This window comes from Tursiops truncatus, chromosome X (assembly GCF_011762595.2).
Source record: "Tursiops truncatus isolate mTurTru1 chromosome X, mTurTru1.mat.Y, whole genome shotgun sequence".
Lineage (NCBI taxonomy): Eukaryota > Metazoa > Chordata > Mammalia > Artiodactyla > Delphinidae > Tursiops > Tursiops truncatus.
In genome coordinates, this window is record NC_047055.1 from 86,927,558 (window position 1) to 86,954,666 (window position 27,109).

At 49.2% G+C, this 27,109-nt stretch overlaps 2 protein-coding genes and 1 long non-coding RNA gene across 5 annotated transcripts in view; 1 reads left to right on the plus strand and 2 right to left on the minus strand.

Moving 5' to 3' along the window:
• LOC117310116 (uncharacterized) overlaps positions 1-18,715 on the plus strand; it is a 19,463-nt gene extending 748 nt beyond the window's left edge. Inside the window, exons 2-7 of one of the 3 annotated variants that reach the window (XR_012329280.1) lie at positions 3,619-3,881; positions 4,011-5,527; positions 6,457-10,386; positions 16,605-16,701; positions 16,795-16,895; positions 18,384-18,715. This is a non-coding gene — a long non-coding RNA (uncharacterized lncRNA). Of the gene's footprint in view, positions 1-3,618; positions 3,882-4,010; positions 5,528-6,456; positions 10,387-11,981; positions 12,001-16,604; positions 16,702-16,794; positions 16,896-18,383 lie in introns of those variants that run through there. The other 2 variants (XR_004524364.2, XR_004524365.2) reach the window with 2 other exon arrangements.
• On the minus strand, positions 5,019-11,713 carry GATA1 (GATA binding protein 1). The gene is made up of 6 exons (XM_033849065.2): positions 11,616-11,713; positions 7,632-7,870; positions 6,748-7,125; positions 6,493-6,638; positions 5,834-5,959; positions 5,019-5,387 (listed from the first exon to the last, which is right to left on the minus strand). Exons 2-6 carry the CDS (start codon positions 7,849-7,851, stop codon positions 5,019-5,021), a joined length of 1,239 nt encoding a protein of 412 aa, XP_033704956.1. The 5' UTR covers positions 7,852-7,870; positions 11,616-11,713.
• On the minus strand, positions 17,216-27,109 carry GLOD5 (glyoxalase domain containing 5). The gene is given in 5 exon segments (XM_033849066.1): positions 17,216-17,541; positions 18,818-18,848; positions 18,850-18,968; positions 22,016-22,153; positions 26,901-27,109. Coding segments are annotated over 5 exon segments (480 nt in total). The 5' UTR covers positions 26,964-27,109; the 3' UTR covers positions 17,216-17,412.

The following is a 27,109-nucleotide window of genomic DNA, read 5'->3' on the forward strand; positions in this document are numbered from 1 at the left end:
TCGCTGACTAACTAACAGATTGACAGCCCCGCCGCCCAGTAGCCGGGCCCTCTTACCCTCTTGCAAACCCCAGTTCCAGCCTTCTCTTCCCTTCCACTCTTTTTCTACCTGAACGTGTCTTTTTGTCCCAGTGGAAGAGGGTCACAGCCCTAAGACTTTTAAACCTCCAGATACACCAAAGAAAACATATATACAATGATACACACTGAGGAACATTCTGAGGTGTGATGCCTGCAAAGTAAAAGAGTAGGAAGTCTTGTAAAGGCCAAGGCCTATTTTTTCTGTATAGTCAGAAGAAAGGTTCCTGTAGAGCCGAGGTTGGCAAACTTTTTCTATAAAGGGCCAGATAGTAAATATTTTAGGCTTTGCAAGCCACGTACTGCTGCTGTGACATTTTCTTTCTTCCTCCCCTCCCCTCCTCCCTCCCTTTCTTTCTTTGCTTTCCTTTCTTTCTTTTCCTTCTTCTCTCCCTCCCCTTCCCTCCCCTCCCTTTCCTTCCCCTTTGTCTCCTTTATTTTCTTTCTTTCCCTTAAAAAATGTAAAAACAGGCTGTAGTCTAGCTTTGGCCTGAAGGCCATAGTTTGATGATCCCTGCTGTAGGGTGTCAGTCTTTGGTTTCCTTTTTCTGGCTGGGATTCTTTTACAGGTTGAGTGCAGAGGTTACATGTTTCCTGAGGAGAGGTATTCCTTTTGTGTGAGGTGTGAGGACAGGGGTTCATGGACAGGGTCAGGTCATTTCTGGTGTTCTTGTACTGGGTCAAGCAAATGTTCCGGGACAGAGTGAGGATAGGGATTCCTATAGTTTCTATAGTGTTGTTCCTCTACTGAACTAAGCAGGGGTTTCTATACAGGGCAGACCAGTTGTTTCTAGGGAGCTCCAGACTAGGGGTTCCCATACAAATTCAGGATGGGGCTCCTTAGACTGCATCATGACAGATTCCTATGAAGAATTAGGCAGCCCAATTCAGGGTGAGCACAGGTGTTTCTGTACAGGTTCGGATCTGTGTTCATATAGATATTAGGATTAGGTGTTCATGTCCAGTTCAGTCAAGAGGTTGTTATTAATTGGGCTGAATTATGTTAGCTGCTGTAAAACCCAGAATCTTGGGCTTCACAAATACATGTTTCTTTTTTTTTATATAAATTTATTTATTTTATTTTTGGCTGTGTTGGGTTTTCATTGCTGTGCACAGGCTTTCTCTAGTTGTGTCGAGTGGGGGCTACTCTTCATTGTGGTGCACGGGCTTCTCATTGCAGTGGTTTCTCTTGTTGTGGAGCACGGGCTCTAGGCGCGCAGGCTTCAGTAGTTGTGACACTCAGGCTCAGTAGTTGTGGCTCACAGGCTCTAGAGCGCAGGCTCAGTAGTTGTGGCACATGGGCTTAGTTGCTCCGCGGCATGTGGGATCTTCTCGGACCAGGGCTCGAACCCATGTCCCCTGCATTGGCAGGCGGATTCTTAACCACTGCGCCACCAGGGAAGCCCCAATACATGTTTCTTACTCATACAGAATCCACTGTGAATATTTATTACTGGTCATTCATGGACCCAGGCAACTTCCATTTTGCAGTTCTGCTCTCCTCTGAGCCCTTGGAGTTCTCACTATTCAGCAGGTAGATGGGGAAAGAGAAAGTGGGGGACTGTGTGAGAGACTTCTAGGGGCCAGGCCTGGAAGTGTGATATGTCACTCCCACACACAGGGAAGCTCCAGGTGTTTTTATACTGGTTCATTTCTTGGATGTCTCTCAAGTCAGAGGTTCCTGTGGAGGGTGAGAGCGGGGTTTTCTGTACCAGCTCAGGACACAAGTTCCTGCTGGGACTCAGAGGGCGGTCCCACGCAGGGTCAGGACAGAGATCCTGTGCAGAGGTAGGACACTGTCACCTTCAGAGATTCAAGTTAGTGTTTCTACTGTTGGCTCAGGACAGTAGCTCCTATGCAGGGTGAGTGTGGGGCTTCTGGGACAAGCCCAGGGCAGGGGCTGTCATAGAGAGTCACAGGGCTTCCTGTGCAGGGTCAGGAGAGTATTTCCAGAGGGGAAGGTTAGGAGTTCCTGTAAAGGATCAGGTAAGAGTTTCCTATAAATGAGTCAAGTTAAGGATTTCTGTTGAGAGTCAGGAAGAGGTTTTCTGCAGAGAGTCTGGTCAGAAGTTCCAGTACAGTTGTATTCAAGGCTTCTTGTAGAGGGTCAGGGCCATGGAGCTAACACAGGATGAGGATGAGAAGCCCTGTACAGTGTCTGGGAAGGAAGTCCTGTGCCAGGTCAGGCCATAGGTGCCTGTATCGGATGAGATATGGGCTTAAAGTAGAGGGTCAGGACAGGCGTCCCTGACACAGGGTCAGGAAAGGGTTTTCTGTGTAAGTTCAAGACTGAGGTTCATGTTGAGAGTTAGTCCATGGGTTCCTTCGTACTCTACGGGGTGGGTCACGAGATCAGGATTGTTGTGCAGAGTGACATCGTCAGGAGTCGTCAACCGTGGAGGCAAGGGCTTCTACACTCAGTCTAGATTTTCTACACTCACTAGATTTTCTTGTGAGCAAAGTATTTTAAAAATGCTACCTGGAGGGCACAGCTCCAGTACAGTGTGAGGACGAGGTGTCCTGTCCAAGGTCAAGACAGGATTCCTATAAAGAGATTGAGGCTTGGGGAAAGGGTCAAGACAGGCATTTCTGTTAGGGGTGGTACAGGGACTTCCTTACAGTGTGAGCTCAGAGATTCCTAACCAGAGTAAGGCATAGGTTCCTGTGCCATATGGGAGGACTGGGGTTACTCCTGTGCAAGGTGAGGGCTGGTGTTCCTGTCCAGACTCAGGATGGGTTTCCTGTTGATAATTAGAGAAAGGTTTCCCTTAGAGTTCCAGAACCAGATTCCTGTACCAGGCTAGGGCACCCGTTCTTATAGGGAGTGAGGACTGGGGTTCCTGAACAAGGTGGGGCCAGGCACATTTCCACACAGGTTCTGAGAGGGGTTTCTTTTTTAAAAATATTTATTTATTATATTTGGTTGCACCGGGTCTTAGTTGCAGCAGGTGGGCTCCTTAGTTGCGGCATGCAGGCTCTTTAGTTGTGGCATGCGAACTCTTAGTTGCAGCATGCATGTGGGATCTAGTTCCCTGACCAGGGATCGAACCCGGGCCCCCTGCATTGATAGCGTGAAGTCTTAGCCACTGGACCACCAGGGAAGTGCCCTGAGAGGGGTTTCTGTTCAAGACGAAGACAGGGGCTCCTCCAGGGTAAGAGGGCTGGGATTCCATGGGGCAGCCAGGCAGGAGGCTTTTACAGGGCCAGGGCGCGCTCCTGTAAGGAGTGTGGACTACTGTGATTCTCGAGTGGGCTAGTGTGGTGACTTGCTGAAGGGGTGCTGTTCTGTTGAGGACAGCTGCTCACGCATACTGTGTTCAGGATGTGCGGGCCCACAGTCCCCACCTCTGGGGCTTCAGGGGGAGAAGCTGTAAAGAGAAGCAGCCCAGTTAAGTGTGAGCAAGGCTCACTTTGGTAGGGGAGGGTCGCCCATCTAAAATCCACTTCTTAAACTCAGCGTGGTCAGGGCAAGTTCTGAGCCTCAGTTTTTCATTAGTAAAAGGAGCATGAGTGTACTTTCCTTAGTCTTTTTTTTTTTCAGGTATTCATGAACTAAAGCAACTGAAGCCTCTCAGCATTGCCGACCCACAGTGAGCACTCAGTTAAAGGCGCTGCTTGCTGTTAGGAGCCGTTGGGAAGCCTGAGCCATGGAGCCTGGCTAACCCTGTGCCATCAGCTGTGTGGCCTCGGGTGAACCACTTAACCTGTCTGGCTTAGGATGTCACCTGACTGGGTGACTGTTTCTGTGGAAGCGTTTGTTAAATGGAAGTACAGATGCCACTCTGGGGGGAGCAGTTTACCCAGGTGAGTAGGTGCGTTGGGGAGGGAGATGGTACTGTGGGGAGCTCCCCGACCTCCAGGGTCTAAATATCACCCCCAGAGGCTATTTTGTCCTCCTAATCTACCCCTCTCGTTCTCTACCATTTCCCACAGGGCTGCAGGCTGAGCTGGGCTGAAAGAGATAAGAGATGAGTGACAGGAAGGCCCATGGACAACCTCATGGTCCCATACTGGCCTTCTGACCTTCTTGACAGCTACCATTCCTGCCCCACCCCTTCCTCCCTTTCCTGTCCTCAGCATGTCTAATGTCCCTTGGAAGAGGGTCCCTAGCTTACACCAACTGAAACTATACATGTTAACACTTCAATAAATATGTGTACACAGGGCTGCTCCCATTGTCAGCCACTTAGAGACACTGACATGGCCCACACCACAAAATACGCTCACATACACACACAGACTTGCACAGAAATACTTTCATCACCAGACCCACAGAGACATCCTGACACGCAGACCCTCACGGTCACACTGTTATGCCTCACACACTGTCACACAGTAGTTCTTGTTCAACTTTCCAAAATGTGTATGGATCCACTTCTGTGCCCAGTGCATATGCTGTCGTGCTGTCTCAAAGGTCACCCCGAGTGGTGCACAACCCCATGTGTTTCCTCAGCACACGCTGTCACGGGCACACCTCCACGTCTGCTCACACAGTCACCCGTGCCTGGCCTCTTGCAGGCATCTGGAGTCACGCACATCGTTTCATACAGCCTCATCCCTACTGCCCGCTGCACACCAGCTCTCACCACGACGTGTGGCTGCATGTGCTGTCTCATACAACCTGGACGCCGTCACACGCGGTGTCACATATTCTGTCACAATCGTGAAGCGTTGCGTGCCATCTCACATGGTCATACGCGGCAGCCACACACTGTCATCAAAGAATCACGGACACTGATACACAACCCCCCACCACTGTTCTTTATTTAGTCCCACACAGACTCACACATTCAGTTTCAGGACTCTGGTGGTTTTATTTTACAAAAGCTTTGAATGTCCACGCCAAGGCTTGTCTGGGGCCCAGAGGGTTGGGTTGGACAGACATCTGGCTACAAGAGGGGAGGGACACCAACCCCTGCCCTGAGGCCATGCTCTGTGCCCTCATGAGCTGAGTGGGGCCACCACAGTGGTGGTGGTGGGAGGCATGGGGCCTGTGGGGAAGGAGCCTGTGGGTGAGCCCAACAGGGGCCCTGGGAAAGGCATGAGGTGGCTAACAGGCCCTGACAGCACCACGGGGCCCAGGCCTTGGTAGAGGTGGGCAGTGCCAGGTGGGCCCAATGTCAAGCCTGAGGCCACCTCCCCACAATTCCCACTACTGCTGCCCCCAGCCACCACCATGAAGCTGCCAGCTGGCCCTTCAGCTGCTCCTGTACCTCCTAGACTCGATCCCCGTTTCTTTTTTCCTTTTCCAGATGCCTTGCGGTTTCGAGTCTGGATACCATCCTTCCGCATGGTCAGTGGTCGGTTCACCTGCCAAGAGGGAGGCCATGGGTGTTTCCCAACTCCACATCTTGCCTCTACGTCTCCTCCAGGGATGCTCTCTCCACCCCACTTCTTAAGAATAGGGAATTGGTTCAAGGACTAGGGAGTGCGCCCCTGGTGTGGCACAGGTATCGTCCTCAAGAATCCCGAGGTTGTGAGGCCCTGAGCTTGGCAAAGCCTTTCAGGCTAATGGGAGCTGCCCCTGGTCTAGGACGGGGGAGTGGAAGTTAGCTGATGGCCAAGGGAGGAGGAGGGAGGAGGGAGCAGGAGGAAGAAAGGAGATGAAGGAGTGGAGGAGAGAGGGGTGGGGAAGGTGGAGGGGGCATGGAGGAAGAGGGAGGAGAATAACAAACGGAGAAGGGAAGGGAGAAGGGAGGAGCAGAAGGAAGGGAAGCGGGAGGAGAGGAGGGAGGCTCCGAGGGGCCCCGGGGCACCTGGTGTAGCTTGTAGTAGAGGCCGCAGGCATTGCACACAGGGTCGCCACTGGCGTTTCTCCGCCACAGTGTGGTGGTGGTTGTCTGGCAGTTGGTGCACTGGGTACCTGCCCGTTTGCTGACAATCTGGGGGAGAGAGAATGTGAGGATGAGCACACTGGTGGGTGGAGGACTAAAAGAGGTGAGGGTCAGGTTAAGGCAGGGTTTCTGACAGGGCGAAGGCTGGGGGTTCTGTGTGGGTGAGGACAGGACTTCCTGGCCGGGATAGGGATTTTGGGTATTATATGGGGGAATACACCAGTAGTACCCAATTTTGGCCATCCACTGGAATCACTTGGGGAGTTAGAAACAGTCCTGTTGCCCAGACGGCATCCCAGACCAATTAAACCAATACATGTGGGGAGGGCCCCAGGCCCTAGTGGTTTCGAAGTGCCCCAAGGTGATCCCAGTGTGAAGCCGAGGATGAAAACTGCAGTGCAGGGAGAGGATGGGGTTCCTGCTTGCAGACTGTGAGGATAGGTTGAGGATAGGCGGTCCCATACAAAGCTGGCTTCCTTTGTGGATGGGGAAGGGGTGGGGGATGTGGGTTCTTGTAGAGCATGAGGACTGGAATCCCTGCACAGGGTGAGCACAGCGGTGGAGGCAGGCCTGGGTCTTACCAGGCGCTTCTTGGGCCGGATGAGGGGCCTGTTCTGCCCGTTCATCTTGTGATAGAGGCCACAGGCGTTGCACAGGTAATGGCCCGTCCTGTCCCGCCGCCACAGTGGGGTGGCCGTTGCTCCGCAGTTCACACACTCTCTGGCCTCTGGTGGGGTGGACAGAGGGGAAGAGGGAGCCAGGCTCAGTCCAGCTTCGCCCTAGACCACCACCCCCCCACCAACCTCCACCTCCCAGTCCCTTTTAGAGAACCTCACCACAGGGGGTTAGGGGCAGAGTTCCACGAAGCTTGGGGGAGGAATAGGCTGCTGGATTGAGGGGGCTCCCAGTGGGAGAAAAGAAGGTACTGGAAAAGTCAGGGCCCCCATAGGCACTGCTGGGGACCGGAATTGATGAAGGCAGTGCAGGCCCCAGTGTCAAGAGGTCTGGACTCAGCCGCTCTGTCTTTAAGGTCTCCAGGAAACTGCCGCCGCCTTTCCCATCCAGATCTTCTGGGGCCTGGGGAGGGGAGTCCTCGCGGGTGGGGCATGCAGTCGAGGCAGGGTAGAGCCCGGTCTTGCCATAGGCCCAGCCAGCATATGGTGAGCTCCCTGGGATGCCTTCCATACAGTTGAGCAGTGGGTACACCTGAAAGACTATTGGGGGGTATGGAAAAGGAGGAGGAAAGAAGAAGAGCAATCAGTCTAAAGTCATCTTGCTTTCAGGGTCTAATGATGCCCAAGAGCCCCAACATGGTGGCCAAGTTTCCAACCTTTCTGCAGGTGACCAGAATAGCTACTGGCCATTGGGTGACTCCTGGGTCCTGAGCCCCACTGGTCACTCTGGCAACTGAAATAACCTCCAGCCATTTCCAAGTGGGCTTTGAGGATGACTTGTTGGGATTTGGAGCCCATAGATCAGTTGGCAACTCGGGCCACCACCTACTTCCATCATTGCTTCCCAGTATAGCTATCCCAAGATGGCAGGCTGGGGAGCATTGGCATTCCCAGGTCTGGACTTAACTAGGGGTCAGCACAGCCACGTGAAGGCTTCCGGCCATTTTCAGGATGACTTCTTAGTAGGATTCTGCCTTAGCTAAGGGTCTCCATGGCAACCCCAATAACACAGAGCCAGTGCCAAGACAGCTACCCAAAGAAGTTACCTGGGGAGTGTCTGTAGGCCTCAGCATCCCTGTAGTAGGCCAGTGCAGCAGCTGCAGCCGTGGCGGTGCTGGGGGTGGTGGAGGAGGCTGCTGTATCCAAGCCCTCAGGCCCAGAGGGGAAGAAGACCCCCGATTCTGGTGGTGAGGACACCAAGGCAGGGTCCATAAACTGGGGCAGGGGCTCGGAGGTCCCCAGGGCCCCGAGGCCAGGGAACTCCATGGGGCCTCTGGGGTTTGACCTGTGAGAACAGGAGGGGTCCTCAACACAGAAGCCCTCCTCTCCCCTCTCCACCCCTTCTTCCCTCCTTTCTCCCTCTTCCCACTCCATCTCCTCAATCCTCTTATCCCCCCTTTCCATCTCCCTAGTACCCTCCTCTTGCCTCCTCTCCCCCTCCTCTTCCTCTCTCCCCTCCCTCATCTCTCCCTTATCTTCCACTCCATCCTCTCACTCCCATCCTGCTCCTTTCCCCTTCTTCCTCATTTATCTTTCCTCTCCTCCTCTCCCTCTTCTGTACCCTCCTCTTCCTCCTCTTCCCTTTCTTCTCCTCGCCCTCCTCCCTCCCCCGTCTCTCCCTCCTCCCTCCTCTCAGCTGCCCTTCTTTCTCCTCCTCTTCCCCTTCTTCCTTCTCTTTCTACTCCTGCCTCCCTCCCTCTTCTCTCTTCTTCCCCTCTTCCTCTCCCCCTCCTCCTCTTCTCCCTGGTCCCCCTTCTCTCCCTCCATCTCTTCCTCCTCCACCTCCCCTTTGCTCAGCCACCTCCCCCCTTCCCCTTTCTATATCTGCTCCACTCCTCTCTCCTTCTCCTCCCTTTCCCTCCCCTCCCATCTTTTGTCTTCATCCTTCTCCTCTCCCTCCCCTTCTGCTCATCTCTTTCTCCCTCTCCTCATTTTCTCCTCTCCTCCTCCTCCTCCGCTTCCTCTTCTCCCCTCTGCCCCCACACTTTCTCCCCTGCGCCTCTAAAAGAATCGAGGTGGGGTAGGCTGGGGTGTGGAGCCAGAGTCCCTTGAACTCCTTGGTCACCCCCCGGACCTTGGGGTTCACCCTCCTGTGCTCCCCAACTTCATCCCTATCTGTTGCATCTTGCCTTCTGACTTTCTCAGAAACCCCATGGTTTCCGGCTTGACTCTCCCCTCCCCCACCTCCGTTGGGTCTGCAGACGGAGGGCCCCTCAGTTCCTCCCTGCTCCATGGGGGGGTCAGTACCCCCACTGCTTATCTCTGCCATCCCCGCCCAACTTTTGAAATCACCCCAAGGCCACTGGCTTCCTCTGAGGAGGGGGACAGGTGGGAGGTGTTCCCTCTACCCATACCCTGTCCCCTGGGGAGGTCTGCCATAGTTCTGCTTTCAAGTTCCTTCAGTCCCCACCATCCTCAGGCCTCAGTTTCCCTATCTGCCGGATAGGAGGTGGTGACAGCGCTCGAGCTAAGACTTAGGAGAAGGCAGCTTCGTCTCTCTGCCCATTTGCCTCTGTCCTTCCCTGTGTGTATCTCTGTCTCCCTGTGTCTCTTTTTTCCTGACCCTGTTTCTTCTCAAGTCTGGCTCTCTGTATTTCCCTCCCATTTTTTCTATGCTACCATGATACATCTTGCTCTCTCTTTCTGTGCTTTTATAAATGTTTAATGTTTTTCCTCCTCCCTTTCTCTGTCCTCCCATGTCTCTGTCTGATTGTCTCTCTCCTTCTTTATCTCTCTTTTTATCTCTTTGTTTCTCTATCTCTTTCTTTGCTCTCTGTATCTTTTTCTGTTTCTCTTTTTCCCTCTCCATTCATCTCTCTGAGTGTCTGTACATCTCTCCCACTCTGTTTCTTTCTGCTTGTTTGTCTCTTCCTTAGTCTCTCTCTCTGGCTCCTCTGGCCTTATTTCCATGTCTGTCTGACTACTCACGTACCCATGAACACACCCTCCTGCACACAGCCCCATATGAAGAGGCAAGAAACCTACCCCTGCCCCTGACTTGCCCAGTGAATCTGAAGGCCTTGGTCTCCCTGTCTGTAGGGTGGAGTAACAAATATAGAGAAGACCATCTTCCTCCGCTTATGTGACCCATTGTATAGACAGGCTAAGAGTTGGGCCCAGGGTTAGGGGTTGTGCTGGGCTAGAGATGGATCTGTCAGTGTGCCCACCACCAACCTCCTCTAGGGTCCAGGGCACCTGCTGTCTCTCCCTAGGGAGAGTGTCTTGCCTCCTCATCTCCTCATCCATCTCTTTCCTCTCTGTCTCGCCATGATTCTATCTGTATCTCTCTCTGAGTTCCTGTCTCGCTCTCCTTTTCTGTTCCTGGGTCTCCCCCTCTTTCTTGTCTCTCTGTCTCTCTTACTCTTTCTTTGAGTCTCTGTTTTTCTTCTTTCTCTTCATGTCTCTGTCTTTTGCTTCTTTTCTCTCTCTCCATCTCTCTTTGTTCTTTCCTCCCTTCTCTCTGTCTCTGTTTGTCTCTTACTCTTTTTGTCTCTATCACCACTCTTCCTTTATACCCTCATTCTCACCTCACCACCACCCCCAATCTCCCTCCAGCCCCACTGCCCCCCGTCCCTGCACCTTGTACCTTGGTGGGTCCAGGACTGCCCACCCCTCCCATGGCAGGGGCCCAGCCCCGCCACCCCCAGTTATCACTCTCCAGACAGAGATAAAGTTTATCTCGAGGCTGGGGGATATGAAAGCTCCTTATCAGCTGCCCCACTAGAGTAAGTGCTGCCCCAACGGGCAGCAGGCAGCAGGCCGGCACCCTCAACTCTCCTTCCGCCCGGCCCCTCACCCCAGGTAACGTCCCTATCCCAGCCCTCAAGGGAGGGTCCCTCGGGACTGAAGGGAGCAGAGCTGGGATATGGGGGCAGATAACTCTTGGGAGAGTTTGAGGTGGAGTTTGAGGATTAGGTATGGGGGTGAGGAGTCAGAGTTTGGAGAACAGCTGTGGAGTTTGGGGTAAGCAGATATGGGTTTGAGGAGCAGAGAAGGATCTGCTTGAAAGGTCCCATTTGGGGATCAGAAATAAGTTGGGAAAGCAGAGACAGGGTTGGGGATCAGAGCCAAAGTTTGAGAGAAAGTTGAGAAGCTGGAGATGTAGTTTAGGGGTCGGGGTGGATTCCAAGAGTCATGGAAAAGTCTGAGGGTCCAAGTCTGAGGGGAGCGGAGGTGGAATTTGGACAGGCAGGCAGAAATGTGTCTGATGATTAGAGATGGCTTATGGGAGCACAGGAGGAGTTTGAGAACAGAGATAAAATTGGAGTACAGAAAGAGTTGGGGCCAGAGAGGACACCTGGGGGGACACAAAAATATTTGGGGGCTAGGATGGGGTTTAGGGAAGGCAGACATGAGGATTCATGTGACAGAACAGATTTTGGGGGGGTAGACTTGGTGTTTGGAGTGACAAAGGGTTGGGGCAGAGATGGTTTTAGGGGATCAGAGAGAAGTCACAGGGAAGAAATATGGGGTTTGAGAGGTGGAGATGGGGGTAAGAGCGTGGAGCTAGGGTTTGGCAGGCCAGAGACAGGTTTGGGGCGTCAGAGAGAGGATTGGGGGCAGAGACAAGGATGTTGTGGAGTAGACAAGGGCTTGGGGAGCAGAAATAGGTATGGGGGGACAAGAGTGAGCCTTTGTGGAGAATTCAGAGACAGAGACAAGTTTGGGCGAGTGAAAGTCAGATTTGGGGCAGAGGTAGGATTTGGCAGGATGAAAGCATGTTTCAGGGGTCAGAGGTGGGGTATGGTGGGCAGACTTAAGGGATCGGGGGAGCATAGATACCTTGGAAGGAGTGGATGGGAGGCAGGGCAGAGAGAGGTGGGGTTTGGGGAGTAGATTTGGGGTAGAGATGGGGATTGGAAAGACAGAGGTGGTCTGGAGGAGCTGTCAGGGGATTCAGGGGTGGTAGACACTTTGGGGACCAGTGGTGGGTTGGGGAGCCTAGAGCAAGCTGGGGGAATAGCCTTGAAGTAAGGGGCAGCAGGCCCAGGCTTTGCCTTGCTGGGGGCTCTTGAAGGGCTGAGACTGACCTGGGCTGGTTGGTGCGGAGGGTTCAGCTGCTTTGGGGATGTGGCGAGCTCAGTGTGATCCCAGGGGGTGTCCTGGCTGGCCTTGGCCTTTGAGGCTCCCTTCTTCCTTCCCTCCCTCCCTCCCCTCTCCCTCCTCCCTCCTCCCCAGGGAGTGGCTGGTGCCCCAGTGGGTGGGGCGGGCCAGGGGAGGGGGCGGGCCCCCCTCCTGGTGGGGCACCTCTTGGGCAGTGGGGGCCTTCCTCCACCCCACCTGCCCACCTCATGGATTCTTGGACCCTGTTTGACTTGGGCTTCTGTGGATTTCAGTGTCCAGCCAAACAAAATGGGCTGAAGCCAAGATAAAATGAAAATAGCAGATGTGGTTTCATGACCTCTCGGCTTTTCAGTGAGTGTTTGTAAAGCCCCTACTGTGTGCTTAGCCAAGTGTGGGCTGGGCCCTTATGTATGTGTCTTCCTGGCCAAAGGGAGAGGAGGTATGTGACTGTACCCATTTTGCAGGTGACAAGAATGAGGCTCAAAGAGGTTTGGTGGGAATTTGAATCAAGATGTCCATGGGACATCTTCAGGACCCAGGCCCACCCTGGGGACCAGGCCAGGACTGGCGGGAGACAGAGGCACATTCACTCAGCGCCCCACTTGGGGCTTACGCCAGCTCCGGCCTGCCCTGGGGCAGCAGATAAGTCTTATCAGATGGAGGCCAGTGTGGCTGTTGGCTCCGTGGTGGTAACAGGCTGTCTTGGGATGGGGGGCGGGGCTCGGTGGGGGACACCCAGGGACAGCGGCCTCAACTTCTTGCCCGCCATGCGGCGTTGGAGGCGGGAAACAGGTGGGACTTGGGGCTGGTTCCTCTGTGGACCCTTGAGTAGGATAGGGTGGGGGAAGGGAAGGAGGATTGAAGGGATAGAGAAGGGAGAGAGGCAGAGAGACAGAGAGATGGGAATGGGGAGATGCAGATAAACAGAGAGAAAGAGACCTAGAGCTGGGAGGAGACAGAGGGCACAGAAAGGAATGAGAGACAGAAGGGTGAGAGATGCACAGAGAGAGCCGGAGACAGTTACGGACAGATAGAAAGAGGGGCAAAGAGAGCGGGAGGCAGGTAGAGATGGACAGAAGGGGAAAGGTAAAGCCTGAAAGTGACAGAGGCCAAGGATACAGATGGAGAAACTGAGAAGGGAGAAAAAGATGATGTAGAGAGGGGGACAGAGACAGAGATTCAGAAACAGAGAGTCTGAGAGGAAGTCCATGAGACCCCAGGTAGCAGCCTGGGGTATGCCCTGGGCAAGTGGTGCCAGGGTGGGGTGGGAGGGGGTGTGGATTGATGTGGACCCATGTGGCCTGTGGCTCTGCCCTCAACTTGCTGAGAGGGACCTCCAGAGAGTCACTGGACCCCTGCGCCTCAGTCCCCACCTTGTTGCCCTGTCCTGCCTCCCCCAAATAGTAACAATGGTGACAAGGACCAGTGTCTCATTGCTGACACAGACCTGTGCCTGGCCTGTTCTGGGCACTTTCCCCATGTAAAATCATTGAACACACATGTATGTAGTAGGTGTCCAACTTGGGTCCCTGTAGTGGGTAAGACTAACCAGTCAATGGCCCTGGGACTCCATGGGACAGGGAGCTCCCCTGACCACCCATTCTGTAGATGAGGAGACTGAGACCCACCAAGGGCAGAGGGCAAGGATGGAGCCCTGGGTCAGTAGGGTCTGCTCAGTCACTGGCCCACCCCAGAGGGAGTTTACCATCCTCATCTTACCTCTCTGGGCCTCAGTGTCCTCATATGCAAAATGGGAGATTTGAGGAGGAAAGAGAGCAAGGCCATTTATTGAGCTCCTGCTCTGTGCCCCACTCTGTGCCAAGCCCTTGTCAGTAAGAACAAGGACAAAGACTCCTCTGACTCAAGTGGCGATGGTTTCAGGACATCCACTCTGGAGCCAGTCCACCCTCATTTATAGGCTGCCCTTATCACCGACTGGCGTGTGGCCTTGGGTGAGTTACTGTCCCCTCTGGACCTCAGTTCCTCATCTGAAGAGATGGGGTAATAATAGCGGCTACTCCATAGGGTGATTAGGGTGACTAAATGAGATTTAATCCATTAAGTGATTTTAACTCATTTGATTCTGAAATCTCAATAAATATTAAGTATTCTTATTTATTCATTGAGTACCTACTGTATACGAAGGATAGTATTTGGCCCTTTTTTATCAGCACTACTACTAATTCTAGTACTAATGCTAATAATATGCTGACACCAATACCAGTACTAATTCTAATTACTACTATTCTAATATTGATATGAGCACTAATGCTAGTTTTCATAGTGACAGTAATAATAATACTAACTGTAATCTAACACGAGTACTTTATGAATATTAATACTAATTCTAGAACTAATATTCATTTTAATTCTATCAACAACGCTAATGGTAATAATAATAATAATTCTGATACTAATACTTTTCCTAGCATTAATATAATAACAACAGCAGCATTATTTTGCCCTGCCACCCTAGGCACTGTGCTAAATGTTCTTCATGCATAATTTTATCCTATTCTCACCAGGTCCTTGTGGTATAAGTGCATATAATTGCCCCCATCTTCTAGACTGGGAGTAGATGCAGAGAAATGATGTTCGTCTAAGGCCCTGGGTTCTTGTCTCAGCTCTGACTGATTTGTTGCATGATTCCTGGGGAGGCCACCCTCTGAGCCTTAGTTTCTTTGCCTGGAAAATGGGTATAATCATAGAATCCACCTCAAATGTTGTTGAAAGGCCACTCAACACAGGGCCTGCCTGCACGCCATAAATGGTGAGCTCTGTAGTGGTAACTCTCCTCATTGTTACTATTACTAGAAATAGCGGTTGCAATGTTGGGATGAGGTAGGGAAAGCTGCCCCCCCTTGGGAAGGGCAGGCTGGAGGCATGTCTCAGACAAGGGTTTGGCTGCTGGACCTACAGTCCATTTCTTCATAACTGGAGCAGAGAAAGGGCTCAGGAAGGGAAGTAAAGGGTGGGGAGTGGGGGCCTCAGGGCTCTGCCTCCATCAAGGGCCAAAACCCTGTGGCTCTGAGGCCAGGCCTCACCCCATTCCCTCCCCCATCCCTGTGGAGGGGGCATAGGCCCAGAAGCCTGTGGCGGCAGTTCAGCCAGCAGGGAGGCAGCTGGGAGTGGGCAGATAAGGGAATCGGCAGGGCCAGGCCAGGCTTTGGGGGAGACCGACGAGGGTGGGGGCAGGGGTGGGGGTGGGTGTTTGGGCCAAGCATCCTTTCCATCAGGCCTCCATTTGAGACTCAGCCCCAACGGCCTTTCTTCCCCTCTCTTCCCGGAAGCCTTCCCTGACTTGTTCCCTCCCTCCTGGCATCTTCTGGGGCTCCAGAGCTTGGTCCAAGCCCATGGCATTTGGATTATTCTTGTCTAAATCCTACTTGGTCATGGTGTATAATCCTTTTATATGTTACTGAATTCTATTTACTAGTATTTTGTTGAAGATTTTTGTATCTATATTCAAAAGAGATACTGGTCTATAGTTGTCTTTTCTAATTATGTCTTTGGTTTTGGTATGAAGTAATGATGGCCTCATAAGTTCATTCCCTTTTATTGCCAAGTAATAGTCCATGGAATCGATATACTATAGTCTGGTTAACCATTCATCTGCTGATGGACATCTGGGTTGTTTTCAGTCTTTTTCTTATTACAGCAAACCTGTAACTTACAAACTCATATGTCTTTCTCTGTGTACACACACGTGGAAGAGTTTTTTCCTGGGGCAGGGGATACCAGTCTATCCATCCATCCACCTACCCAACCATTTATCCATCCACCCATCCACCTACCCATTCATTTATCCACCCATTTGCTGTCCTTCCTTCCTTCTTTCCTCCCTTCCATTCTTTCCTTCCTTCCTTCCATAAATCATCTATCTCTAGGCATATAACATCTGGGTCCAAGACAAGCTGTTTTGTAAAAATAGGCAGGAAACCTGCTACAGCCTTTGGCAAAGCCTTTCGTGTGCTGAAACTCACATCCTTAACCATCCTCTATTCCCAACATTTTGGGGGCTCCCTGGGGGGAGTTTACTCAGAGGGCATGGCTGAACTACCACCTGGAGACTGTTTAGAGACCAGAGTCCACAGGACTAGGGGCTCCCTCACCTCCAGGAGATCCTCATATGTACTCCTTCATCCATCTCTTATTTGCTCAGGGACCGTACTCTCCCCTTTCCTCTTTTCCGGCCTCATTTGCTGTTTCCTCCTCTTGTTCCAGAACTCTAAATGTCCCTGGGCCTCTTCTCTAGTTGACATTTTCTCTCTTGGTGAACTCATCCAGTCTCCGTCTTCAGAGTATCTCCAGAATCTAACCATTTTTTTTATCACCTCCCCTGCCAGCACCAGGATCACTCACCTGGACAACTGCAGTGGCCTCCTCCTCAGGGTCCCCCAGCTTCCACCCTCAACCCTGCAGTCTATTTTCCTCACAGCAGCCAGAGGAAGCCTGTTAAATCCTAAGTCAGATCATGGACCTCCTCTGCTCAAGACCCTCCTGCGGCTCCCCTGTCATTCAGAGTAAAACCCAGAGTCCTCTCCATGGCCCGTGAGGCCCCACGTGATCTGTGCCTCCACTTCTCCCACCTCACCTCCTGCCGCTCCCCCTCACTCACTCTGCCCCGCTGCACAGCCTCCTCCTCTCTGTTCCTCACACATATTAGCCACGGCCCCTTCATGCCTCAGGGCCTTTGTACTGGCTGTACTCTCTGCCTGGTATGCTCTTCCTCCAGCTATTGGCGCGGCTCCCTCCCTCATCTCTTCAGGTCTGTGCTCAAATGTCTCCTTAGTGAGGTTTCCCCTGACCATCCCATTACACATTGGAAACTGCCCCAGTGATTTTTATCTGTGTCACCACTTTTCCATATTTTCTTTTTCTCCAAAGCACTTATCCTCTAACACCCTTGATATTTTCCTTACTTAATATTATTTCTTTTCTGTCTCTCCCACTAGAATGGCAGCTCCACAAACATAGATGTGCTTATCTCTTCTGTTCAACACTGTGTCTCCAATGCCTGGAACAGGGCCAAGCACGCAGTAGGTGCTCAATGTATGTTTATTGGTTGGTTGACTGAGTAAATGGTGGGGGAAGGGAACAGAAACAGAGGAAATTTTTTCTTGTCCCATCTGTCTACTCTGTCAGGAGCTGAGCCTCAGTTGAGATGAGTCTGAATGTACCAGATCCAAAGGTAGAAAGTGCCACATTCCCCGGGGATGAGACCAGCTAAGGCGCTCCAGGACAAGGTAGTATCATCTGGGCTGTGAAGGCCCCATGGGAATCACAGAGATCTTGGGGTTCAGTCAAGCCAATGTGGTGGAGGAAACAGCAGGCAGCACTTGGAAGGAGTGAGATGAATCAAAAAGGGTGAAAAAGGATGGGCTCACTGACAAGGAGAAATCTGTCAGGGGCCTTGAATCCGAAGGCGATGACCCTAAATTTGGTCCTCAACGATGTCATACCCTGGTCACTGACCCCCAAACAGCTCAGAGACCTCACGTCCTAGACAAACACCCATACATAAAGCTGAAACAGTAATTAATGAAGAGTTCATATTAATTGAAAGTTATTAATTTATTGGGGCAGCTTGGATGGAGGACACTCAGACATGTTGGTCCCAAACCTGCCTCAGATCTTCCAGCAGGATGTGTGAAGTGCCTAAGTCCTCAGTTCTTAGAGGTTTCTGGGCCTGGGCGAGGGTTTGCAGGAAGGAAGGGAAAGGGCGACATAGCAGGGGACAAGATGGCAGAGAGCTAGCCTCCATCACAAGGAGATGTAGTTGGACACCTCAGTGAGGTTTCTGTCAGGGTCTTGGAAGTAGATGGACATACTTTTGCCCCCTTTTTCCCCCATGCTGGGGACTGGACCCTCCTCAATGGGGACATCACAAGCCTGAAATGGGAGGAGAGAACAAAAGTCATTCATCACAGTCCATGTGTGGGACCAAAATTTCATTCTTTACAGTGGCCTAGAAGACCCCTGTATCTTTCTCACTTCATCTCCTACCATTCTTCCCTCCCTCACCCTGCTCCAGCTACTTACTAGCTTTATGACCTCAAGAAGAGTACCTAACTGCTCTGTACCTCAGTTTCCTCATCTGTCAAATGGGGATGATAATGTACCTAGTGTTATCTAGTAAGTGGCAGAGTCAGAATTCAAACCCAGGCAAGTCTGGGCCAAAGTCCATACCCTTAATCCCAATGCTTTACCCACTTTCCTTCCAAACCAGACTTTTTCACTGATATTTTCCAAAGCAGTCCAGGTCAATTTGCATGAAGTGTATTTAATACCTCAATCTGTGTTCCCCAAAAGGAGAACAAATGACCCCTTCAAATGAAATCATTTTAAGTATTACAAGGACACTAAATTAAATAACAGTGAGTCAGAAATTATTCCCTCTTCAATCCTCTTTCAGTCCTCTGATTATACAAAGAGGAAAGTCTCTGGTGGATGCGAAGTCCTTAACCACTTGCCACATCTAAATTTGTCAGGCCCAGAGAGTGGGGCAATGGAAGTGGCTATAATCTAATGGCATTGTGATGCTTTTATAGCTGTTTGTTTTTACAGTTACCTCCCCTTTATGCCAAGATATAATGGGTTTTCATTGACTTGGTTGAACATTTTCTTTTTACATAAATGTATTTATATAAATAGAGTTTAGGTATAATTTTTTTCACAAGGGTGATGTAAAGTTTTCTTTTAAAATACATTTGTGGGCTTCCCTGGTGTCGCAGTGGTTGAGAATCCGCCTGCCAATGCAGGGGACATGGGTTCGACCTCTGGTCTGGGAAGATCCTCCTAAGCCTGTGCTCCACAACTACTGAGGCTGTGCTCTAGAGTCCACGAGCCACAACGACTGAGCCCGCATGCTGCAACTACTGAAGCCTGCATGCCTAGAGCCCGTGCTCCGCAACAAGAGAAGCCACCACAATGAGAAGCCCGCACGCTGCAACGAAGACCCAACACAGCCAAAAATAAATAAGTTTATTTAAAAAAGAATACATTTGCTTACAGGGAAAAATGATGTCAATAAAAATAGTGAATAAACAATTGTGCATAGATCTTATCTGGATGTGATGAAACCTGTTATGTCTGAAGTTTGAGTCATGCTTCTGTTTTCACTGCATCTGCAGCAGCTTTCTCAAAAGAGGATGGAAGTCTGACTCACCGCGAGGTGCTGGACCATTTCCTTCAAAGGCTGTGATCAAGCATATATCCAGGGAGCCAGGGACTGGGTGAGCGGCTTTGGGTTCAAATTCCTTTCCCGCCTCATGGAGGTTAAATTTCTGGTCTCCAAAACACAATGCTTTCCGGTCTCCCTATTTGGGGAGAGAAAACAACCTGGAACTAAACCTCCAAGATGAGTGTGAGGCAAAGCCCCCTACCTACCCCAACAAGGTTAAAAAATAAAAAGTAGAACAAGGTTTTTGATGAAAAACAGCAGCCCGTTGTCCCACACTTGTCTCATTCCCTAGAGGCAAACTGCTTTCAACGTGTGTATATGTTTCTTTTGGAAATTATTTCCATACCTCCAAATAATATGTTTATACTACCCATGGCAGAGACTGCAATCTGTCTACTTAATATACATTTCTCCCCTTTTCTTTTAAACACAACCCAAGTTTCAGTGGGGTTTATTGTACACCCAGCTTTAAAAACCTGCATTTCCCAGCATTCCTTGCTGGGTGACCATGTAAGACGAGACGATGAGATGTCCGCAGAGGCTGTGAGCAATGCGTCTGGGAACCTCCCCACCCCACTAAGCTGATGCTTTTTGCCCACTCACTTCCTCCTTCCAGCCACTGCCCGAGCCCTTCCTGTCTACCTCTGGACTGATTGTTGAATGAGAGAAAAAGAAAACTCTATTTTATTTAACCCGCTGGTAGTTAAATTTTCTCCCACATGCCTCCAAACAATCCCTAACTGATGTGCCACTATGTCTTGATTTAGCAACTTCAGACATTTTCTATCCTTTCCCTGTTAAGATAAATGAGAATTTAGCTCATCCACATTACTACCCCTCCCAACGAAATTCTGTCATCGGTTTTAGCTCGTCTTTTGGTTCCTTTACAATTTTAAAATAACCCACTTTCGTCTTTATGTTTTGATGGACGAACATAGTATCTCATTGGCCCGACTATCCTCTTCATCCTGCCTCCCTCTCCTGTGCCTCTCAACTTCTGCCATTTTTTAAAAAATCATTTTATGTCCCTTTCATCTCACCATGATGGATACTACATCCATTCTATCAGAAAATGACTTTATTTCACTTGAATGATAGTTCGGCTGAGTATAGAATTTGAGGTTGTAGGTTATTTTCCTGCAGCCTTTTATTTTCTATTTAAAAATTTTAATATTTTACTTTTTAAAATAAATGTATTTTATTTATTTATTTTGGGTCTTCATTGCTGTGTTGGGGCTTTCTCTAGTTGTGGTGAGTGGGGTCAACTCTTCTATGCAGTGCGCAGGCTCTAGGCACGCGCAGTAGTTGCAGCACGCAGGCTTCAGTAGTTGCAGCACTCGGGCTCAGTAGTTGTGGCTCACGGGCTCTAGAGCGCAAGCTCAGTAGTTGTGGTGCACGGGCTTAGTTGCTCCGCGGCACGTGGGATCTTCCTGGACCAGGGATCGAACCCATGTTGCCTTCATTGGCAGATGGATTCTTAACCACTGCGCCACCAGGGAAGTCCCTATTTTTTTATTTTTTAAAAAAATATTTATTTATTTGGCTGTGCCAGGTCTTAGCTGCAGTGTGCAGGATCTTTTTTTTCAGTTGTGGCATACAGGCTCTTAGTTGCGGCATGCATGTGAGATCTAGTTCCCTGACCAGGGATCAAACCCGGGCCCTCTGCATTGGGAGTGCAGAGTCTTAACTGCTGGACCACCAGGGAAGTCCCCTCACAGCCTTTTAAATATGTGGCTTCGTTGTCTTCCTGAATCTGGTATTGCTGATAAGAAGTCTGATGTTAATCTGTTTTTCATTCTTTTTATAGATGATGCACCCACCCTCCACTACTGCAGCTCTTAGGACTTTTCTTGATCCTAGATATACTGAAATTTCACTCAAGTGTGTCCAAATAACGGGGGTTGAGGCTTCATATGCCTCACTATCATTGTTGGGCCACGCAAGACCCTTCTCTAGTTTTATTTGTATGTTTAATCTTTTTATCTCCATTCTTCATTCCTGTCCCCACCCTGGGCAATGATTTTAATGTGTTTGATGTTCATCCTTTGGTTTTTCATAAGTTATTGTAAAAAGTGTATTTTTTTATGTGTGTATGTTATAAATGGTACCATGCTATAGACCTGATTTGGCTTCTTCATTTTTCATTCAGCATGATCTTTTAAGAGCTGTCTGTCTTGCTATGTATATATCCAGTCTGATATTGCATAATTCTATTTTTATGCATAGCATTCTGTGTTAGTTTTACATTTTTTACCCTGTTTGCCATTCCATGGGCCCCTTCAGTTTAAGACACATTCAGTGTCTGTGCACCTCCCACTTTTGATGTTCCAAATTCTCAAGGATTGTAGTCAATCTTTGGAAACCTCCTTTTTACCTTGAAGCTCTTTTTCTTGAGACCTTTCCTTCTGATCCAGACTGGACTGATTGTTTTCTAGGTATCTTTCTGGATCTTCCTCTTGGGATCCACGGTGTCCTGACTTTTATGTCTTTCTTTTTCCTGGATTAAGCACTCATTTTGATATAGCATATTCTCAAGTAATTTTCAAAGCAAGTAGACAAAGTTTCTGCATCTTTTTATGTCTAAGAATGTTTCATTCTATACTCACCTTGATTAATAGCTTCGTCACAGAATTCTAGGTTGAAATGTTTTCCCTCAGAATCTTGAAGTTGTTCTTCAATTGTCTTCTGGTCTCTGACTCTTGGGAAATCTGAAATCTGCATATTTCCTTTTCCTTTGTAGTTGAACTACTTTTTAACCTCTCTGAAAGCTTCTAGGAGATTTGTTTTTATTTTGATGTTCTGTAATTTCATAGGAACATATCTAGGTGTCAGTGTGCCAGATACTCAGTTAACCCTTTCCATATAAAGACTGGAAAGTTCTCTTGCATTATTCTATGGTAATTTCTTCCCTTCCTTTTTTCTCCATTCTCTCTCTGGAAGTCCTACTATTCAGAGTTTGGAATCTCCTCCATTGATCCTTTAAATTTTTCTCACAGATTCTTGTGTGTGTGTGTGTGTGTGTGTGTGTGTGCGCGCGCGCGCGCATGTGTGTGTGTGCACACGCGTGTGTGTGTGTGCGCACGTGTGTGTGTGTGTGTGCGCTTTGGAGTTTTAAGTTACTTTTTAAAATAGTATAATCAAGTTTTACCCCACCTGCAATTTGGCATTTGGGGAAGTGATTACCTTGAAAATCATGACCTCCATGCCCAGGATCTTAGAATAAAACATAGAGGTGTCTTTGATGCTCTTTACTGTCATCACAATGTGGTCAAGTTTATGGATAAGACACAGGGAAGGGGTCTGACTGTTGTCCCTCCATGACTAAAAAAAGAGAAAAAAGAGAAGAGACCACACTGCCACTAGTCACACCCATGTTTCCTGTGTTTCCTTCTCCCCACCTCCTCTCACCTCCTCGGTGACTATACTTCCTTCTACCCCCATTTCAAGGGGAAAGTCCTGGGAGGAATCTTCAGTACTTATTGCTCATGTGTAGATTCATAAGAGTCCATGTGTCTGCCATGACCACTCTCCACTGTTTTCTTGTTCTTTTCCTCCTTCCAGAGGGATAGAGGTGAAGATAGGGGAGTGGAGACCGAAACCAAACTCTCCCTTGTTTTCCCTGAGCTGGAATTGATCTCTTTTGTAAGAAATGATAAGACACAGAGGAGGCCCAACCCCATGAGTACAAGCCCTTTATTGGCCAATTTAACCCAGTCCCCTCCTTTCTCACTCTACAGTTACGATAACAGAGGACAGGACAAGAAGGGAGCATCTCAGATGCAATAAATGTTTCTGGGCATGTGTGCCTACAGATCAACCTTGACACCCAGTGGGAGGGCACACCGCCCCACCCCTCACTTCCTGCCTTCAGCACACCTCCCACCAGATCTTTCTCTTGATTCGCATTCTTTAGTAATTTGTATATTTACATTTCATCTGCTACAGGATTATAAGATGCCTGTGCACTATAAGTTGCAGAGTATAGTGGTTAAAATAACAGATTCTGGAGCCAGACTGACATTTTACTCTCTGTGCCTTGGTTTCCCCTTCTGGAAAGTGGGCATGATTTTATATGTGTTTTATAGGACTGCTGTGAACAATTTTAAAAAAACGAGTTGGGGGGAATTCCCTGGTGGTCCAGTGGTTAGGATTCAGCTCTCACTGCCAGGGACCCAGGTTCGATCCCTGGTCGGGGAACTAAGATCCCACAGGCTGGTGTGTGTGTGTGTGTGTGTGTGTGTGTGTGTGTGTGTGTGTGTGTGAGGGGGGTGACCAAAAAAAAGGGGGGGCTTAGGACAATGCCTGACATAGCAAGTGCTGTAAGAGTTAACAATGACGATGATGATGTCATGGTCATCTTGTTAAATTTCCAGACTCTCTACCATGACCCCCAATCTCTACGGCCTCATCCATTGCTCTTGAACTCCAAGCCACATTGTTCTTTTGCCTGTTCCTCATAAAGGCCATCCTTGTACCTTTAGCCCTCAGGCCCTTATTTTTTATTTATTTTATTTATTTATTTTTGGCTGCACTGGGTCTTCGTTGCTGTGCGCGGGCTTTCTCTAGTTGCGGTGAGCGGGGGCTACTCTTCGTTGCGGTGCGCAGCCTTCTCATTGTGGTGGCTTCTCTTGTTGCAGAGCACAGGCTCTAGGCACGCGGGCTTCAGTAGTTGTGGCACGCGGGCTCTAGAGCGCAGGCTCAGTAGTTGTGGTGCATGGGCTTAGTTGCTCCGCGGCATGTGGGATCTTCCCGGACCAGGCCTCGAACCCATGTCCCCTGCATTGGCAAGCGGATTCTTAACCACTGCGCCACCAGGGAAGTCCCAGGCCCTTATTTTATTTTTATTTTTTTGCGGTACGTGGGCCTCTCACTGTTGTGGCCTCTCCTGTTGTGGAGCACAGGCTCTGGACGCGCAGGCTCAGCGGCCATGGCTCATGGGCCCAGACGCTCCGCGGCATGTGGGATCTTCCCGGACCGGGACACGAACCCATGTCCCCTGCATCGGTAGGCAGACTCTCAACCACTGCGCCACGAGGGAAGCCCCCAGGCCCTTATTTTTAAATTAATTTTTATTGGAGTATAGTTGCTTTACAATGTTGTGTTAGTTTCTGCTGTACAGCAAAGTTAATCAGCTATATGTACACATATATCCCTTCTTTTTTGGATTTCCTTCCCATTTAGGTCACCACAGAACACTGAATAGAGTTCCCTGTGCTATACAGTAGGTTCCCATTAGTTATCTATTTTATACATAGTAGTGTATATATGTCAATCCCAATCTCCCAGTTCATTCCACCCTCCCTTTCCCCCTTGGTATCCATACGTTTGTTCTCTACATCTGTGTCTCTATTTCTGCTTTGCAAGTAAGTTCATCTGTACCATTTTCCTAGACCCCACATATAAACAATATTATATGATATTTGTTTTTCTCTTTGTGACTTACTTCACTCTGTATAACAGTCTCTAGGTCCATCCATGTCTCTGCAAATGGCACAATTTCGTTCCATTTTATGGCTGAGTAATATTCCATTGTATACCTGTACCACACTTCTTTATCCATTCATCTGTTGATGGACATTTAGGTTGCTTCCGTGTCCTGGCTGTTGTAAATAGTGCTGCAATGAACATTGGGGTGCATGTATCTTTTTGAATTATGGTTTTCTCCAGGAATATGTCCAAGAGTGGGATTGCTAGGTCATATGGTAACTCTATTTTTAGTTTTTTAAGGAACCTTCATACTGTTCTCCATAGTAGCTGTACCAATTTACATTCCCACCAACAGTGTAGGAGGGTTCCCTTTTCTCCACATCCTCTCCGTCATTTATTGTTTGTGGATTTTTTGATGATGGCCATTCTGACCAGTGTGGGCCTCAAAGCCTTTTGCGCATGCTAATATCTGTCTCCCTGATTAGAATATCAGCTTCGTAAGAGCAGAGATTTCTGTTTTGTTCCCCACTGAATCCCAGACAACTAGCAGATGTTCAATAATATTTGTTCAGTTAATGAATATCTACTACAATAATTAGGCCCCGTGCCTGGCACAAATCTGACTTCTATTCTATTCTATTCTATTCCATTCCACCATGCTATACCATTCCACCCTATGCTATTTTATCCTGTTCTATTCTACTGTGTTCAATTCCATTTCAAACCATTACATTTTAAATAGTTGATTTCACTTGAGCCCCAGCTTTAAAAAAGTACTGTGCTTTTCTATTTTCATGAGTGAAGGAGGCATTAGCAAAATTCCTGAGTTCTGCTGTCCTCATGGATATAGAGGATACATATGAACACAGAAGCAGTAGAATGAGAAAATGACTGATGTTTGGGCTTCATTGAAAATAAAGTCGTATGTTTAAAAAAGTCTTATTAACCTTTTAATGTCTGTAGGATTCGTAATAGCACTCCCTTTTCAGTCCTGATATTGGTATTCTATACTTTTTCTCTTAATTTATTAAGAGGAAAAAACAGAAATTACTAATAGGTTATTAATCTGTTCAAGGAACCAATTTTTGACTTTATTGATTTTCTCTGTTGTATGTTTGTTTTCCAATTTACCAGTTTCTGCTCTTATCTTTATAATTTCCTTCCTTCCACTTTCTCAGGTTCAATTTGCTGTTATTTTCCAGACTCTGATATGAAATCTTAGGTACTTGATTTTCAACTTTTCTGATCTATAGGCATTTAGAGCTACAGATTTCCCCTAAGCACTGCTTTAGCCACATCCCCCAACTTTGATCAATTTTTGGAAATCAGCTCAACCTACTCCTCCCATTATTCAATGCCCTGCTAGCTCATTCACTCCCCGGATTCTGGTTTGCAGATGCAGAGCTCCATCCTTGCAAGTTCAAGGGTAAGCAAAGCTGGCTCTCTTAAGGAACTGGAAGAAGGCCCATGTGGCTTAGAATCCAAGAGTGAGACAGGAGGAGAAGGGGAAGACAGGGCCAGATCATGCAAGGTTTTCAAGGCGAGGTTAGGGAGGCTGGTTTTGAAAAAGATGACTGAAGAAAAATGCACAGCCTAAAAGTTGCGGGTTATGCTTTATCTCAGGACCTTACTGAGGACTCAGGACTGTAGCCCAGGAGACAGCCTCGCAGATAGCTCTCAGGAACTGCCCCAAAGAGGTAAGAGAGGAGCCTGGATATGTAAGAATTTTTGCTGGAAAAAAACCCCAAAACAACCATGTAGTCAAACATCAAAAGATTGCTGCTAATCACAAAAAGCAGACATTCCAAGTTAATGATTTTAGTGCTTTATGTATGAGAAGATGCAAGAGTCTGGGCTCATTGAAATCATTTCTCAGATATGCATGTTAACTATCTAGGGCCAGTATCCTGTTTTTCTCTGTCCTAAGTTCCTCCAGGGCGCACTGCTGCGGGTACAGTGGCTGATGGCTTGAGGGCAGGCAACATTCATTGTTTACTGGAATGGCAGGCAGCTTCCCTTTCCACAGCAAGACATAGTAATCACTTAAGCTTACAGTGTGCCAAACCTTGTTCTAAGCACTACACAAAATATAATCCACTTTATTCCTCACAACAACTGTATGTGTATATACGTATATTATATATGTAAATATATATAAGCTAGAGTATCCAAAATATGATTCTCTCCCTCCTGCCTCCTCCACAGGGAAGGCTTCTATCTTTCAACAAAGTCCTCTTCAAAGTCTCCTTCAGGGTGCCAGGGACCCCTGGAATTCTTCTAGCAAACCTCAAGGTCAGCGCTGTTTCCTGGCCCCTCCCCGCCTCAACTCACCCCATCCAGATGGCCCTGGCTGAACTGGCTCCCCGGAACCGCCCCGAGGGAGCCGGGAGCCGAGTGAAGCAGCAGCCCACTCCTGGCAGACGTGCTGATGGCAGACTGTGTGTTAGAACAGGGACTTTCCGTGTCCCTCTGCTGCCCTCTGCTTGTCTTAGAAAGAGGAAGGAAGAGAGGACGGGAAAATGGATGAAAGCACACCGGGATAGCCCGCATGAAAGGGAAGCAGGTTACCAGGCCCGGCTGGGAACGCCCAGCCTTGGTGCCAATACCAGTGCCCCAGACCCCCATGGGCCACGCTGTTCACCTGCTTCTCCGAAATCCTGCTCCACATCCTGGCTGGCAGCCTGCAGGGCAGATGGCGCAGCATGGTAGGCTTCCTTGCCCCCGGCCTCTGGACAACCCTCTGGCTCAGTGCCTGGAGATCAAGGGGCAGGAATGGGAGGGCCACGGACCGGGGACTGCTGGTGTTGACCGAGGTAGATGGGGCAAGTATAAGGACTCTGACATAAAACT

Excerpts from the sequence above, each read along its gene's own strand:
- GATA1 (XM_033849065.2), bottom strand. The coding sequence starts at position 7,851 with ATGGAGTTCCCTGGCCTCGGGGCCCTGGGGACCTCCGAGCCCCTGCCC. Across the intron at positions 7,126-7,631 it reads GGCCTACAGACACTCCCCAG|TCTTTCAGGTGTACCCACTG; the intron begins GTAACTTCTTTG and ends ACCCCCCAATAG. Across the intron at positions 5,388-5,833 it reads TCTACTACAAGCTACACCAG|GTGAACCGACCACTGACCAT; the intron begins GTGCCCCGGGGC and ends CCCTCTTGGCAG.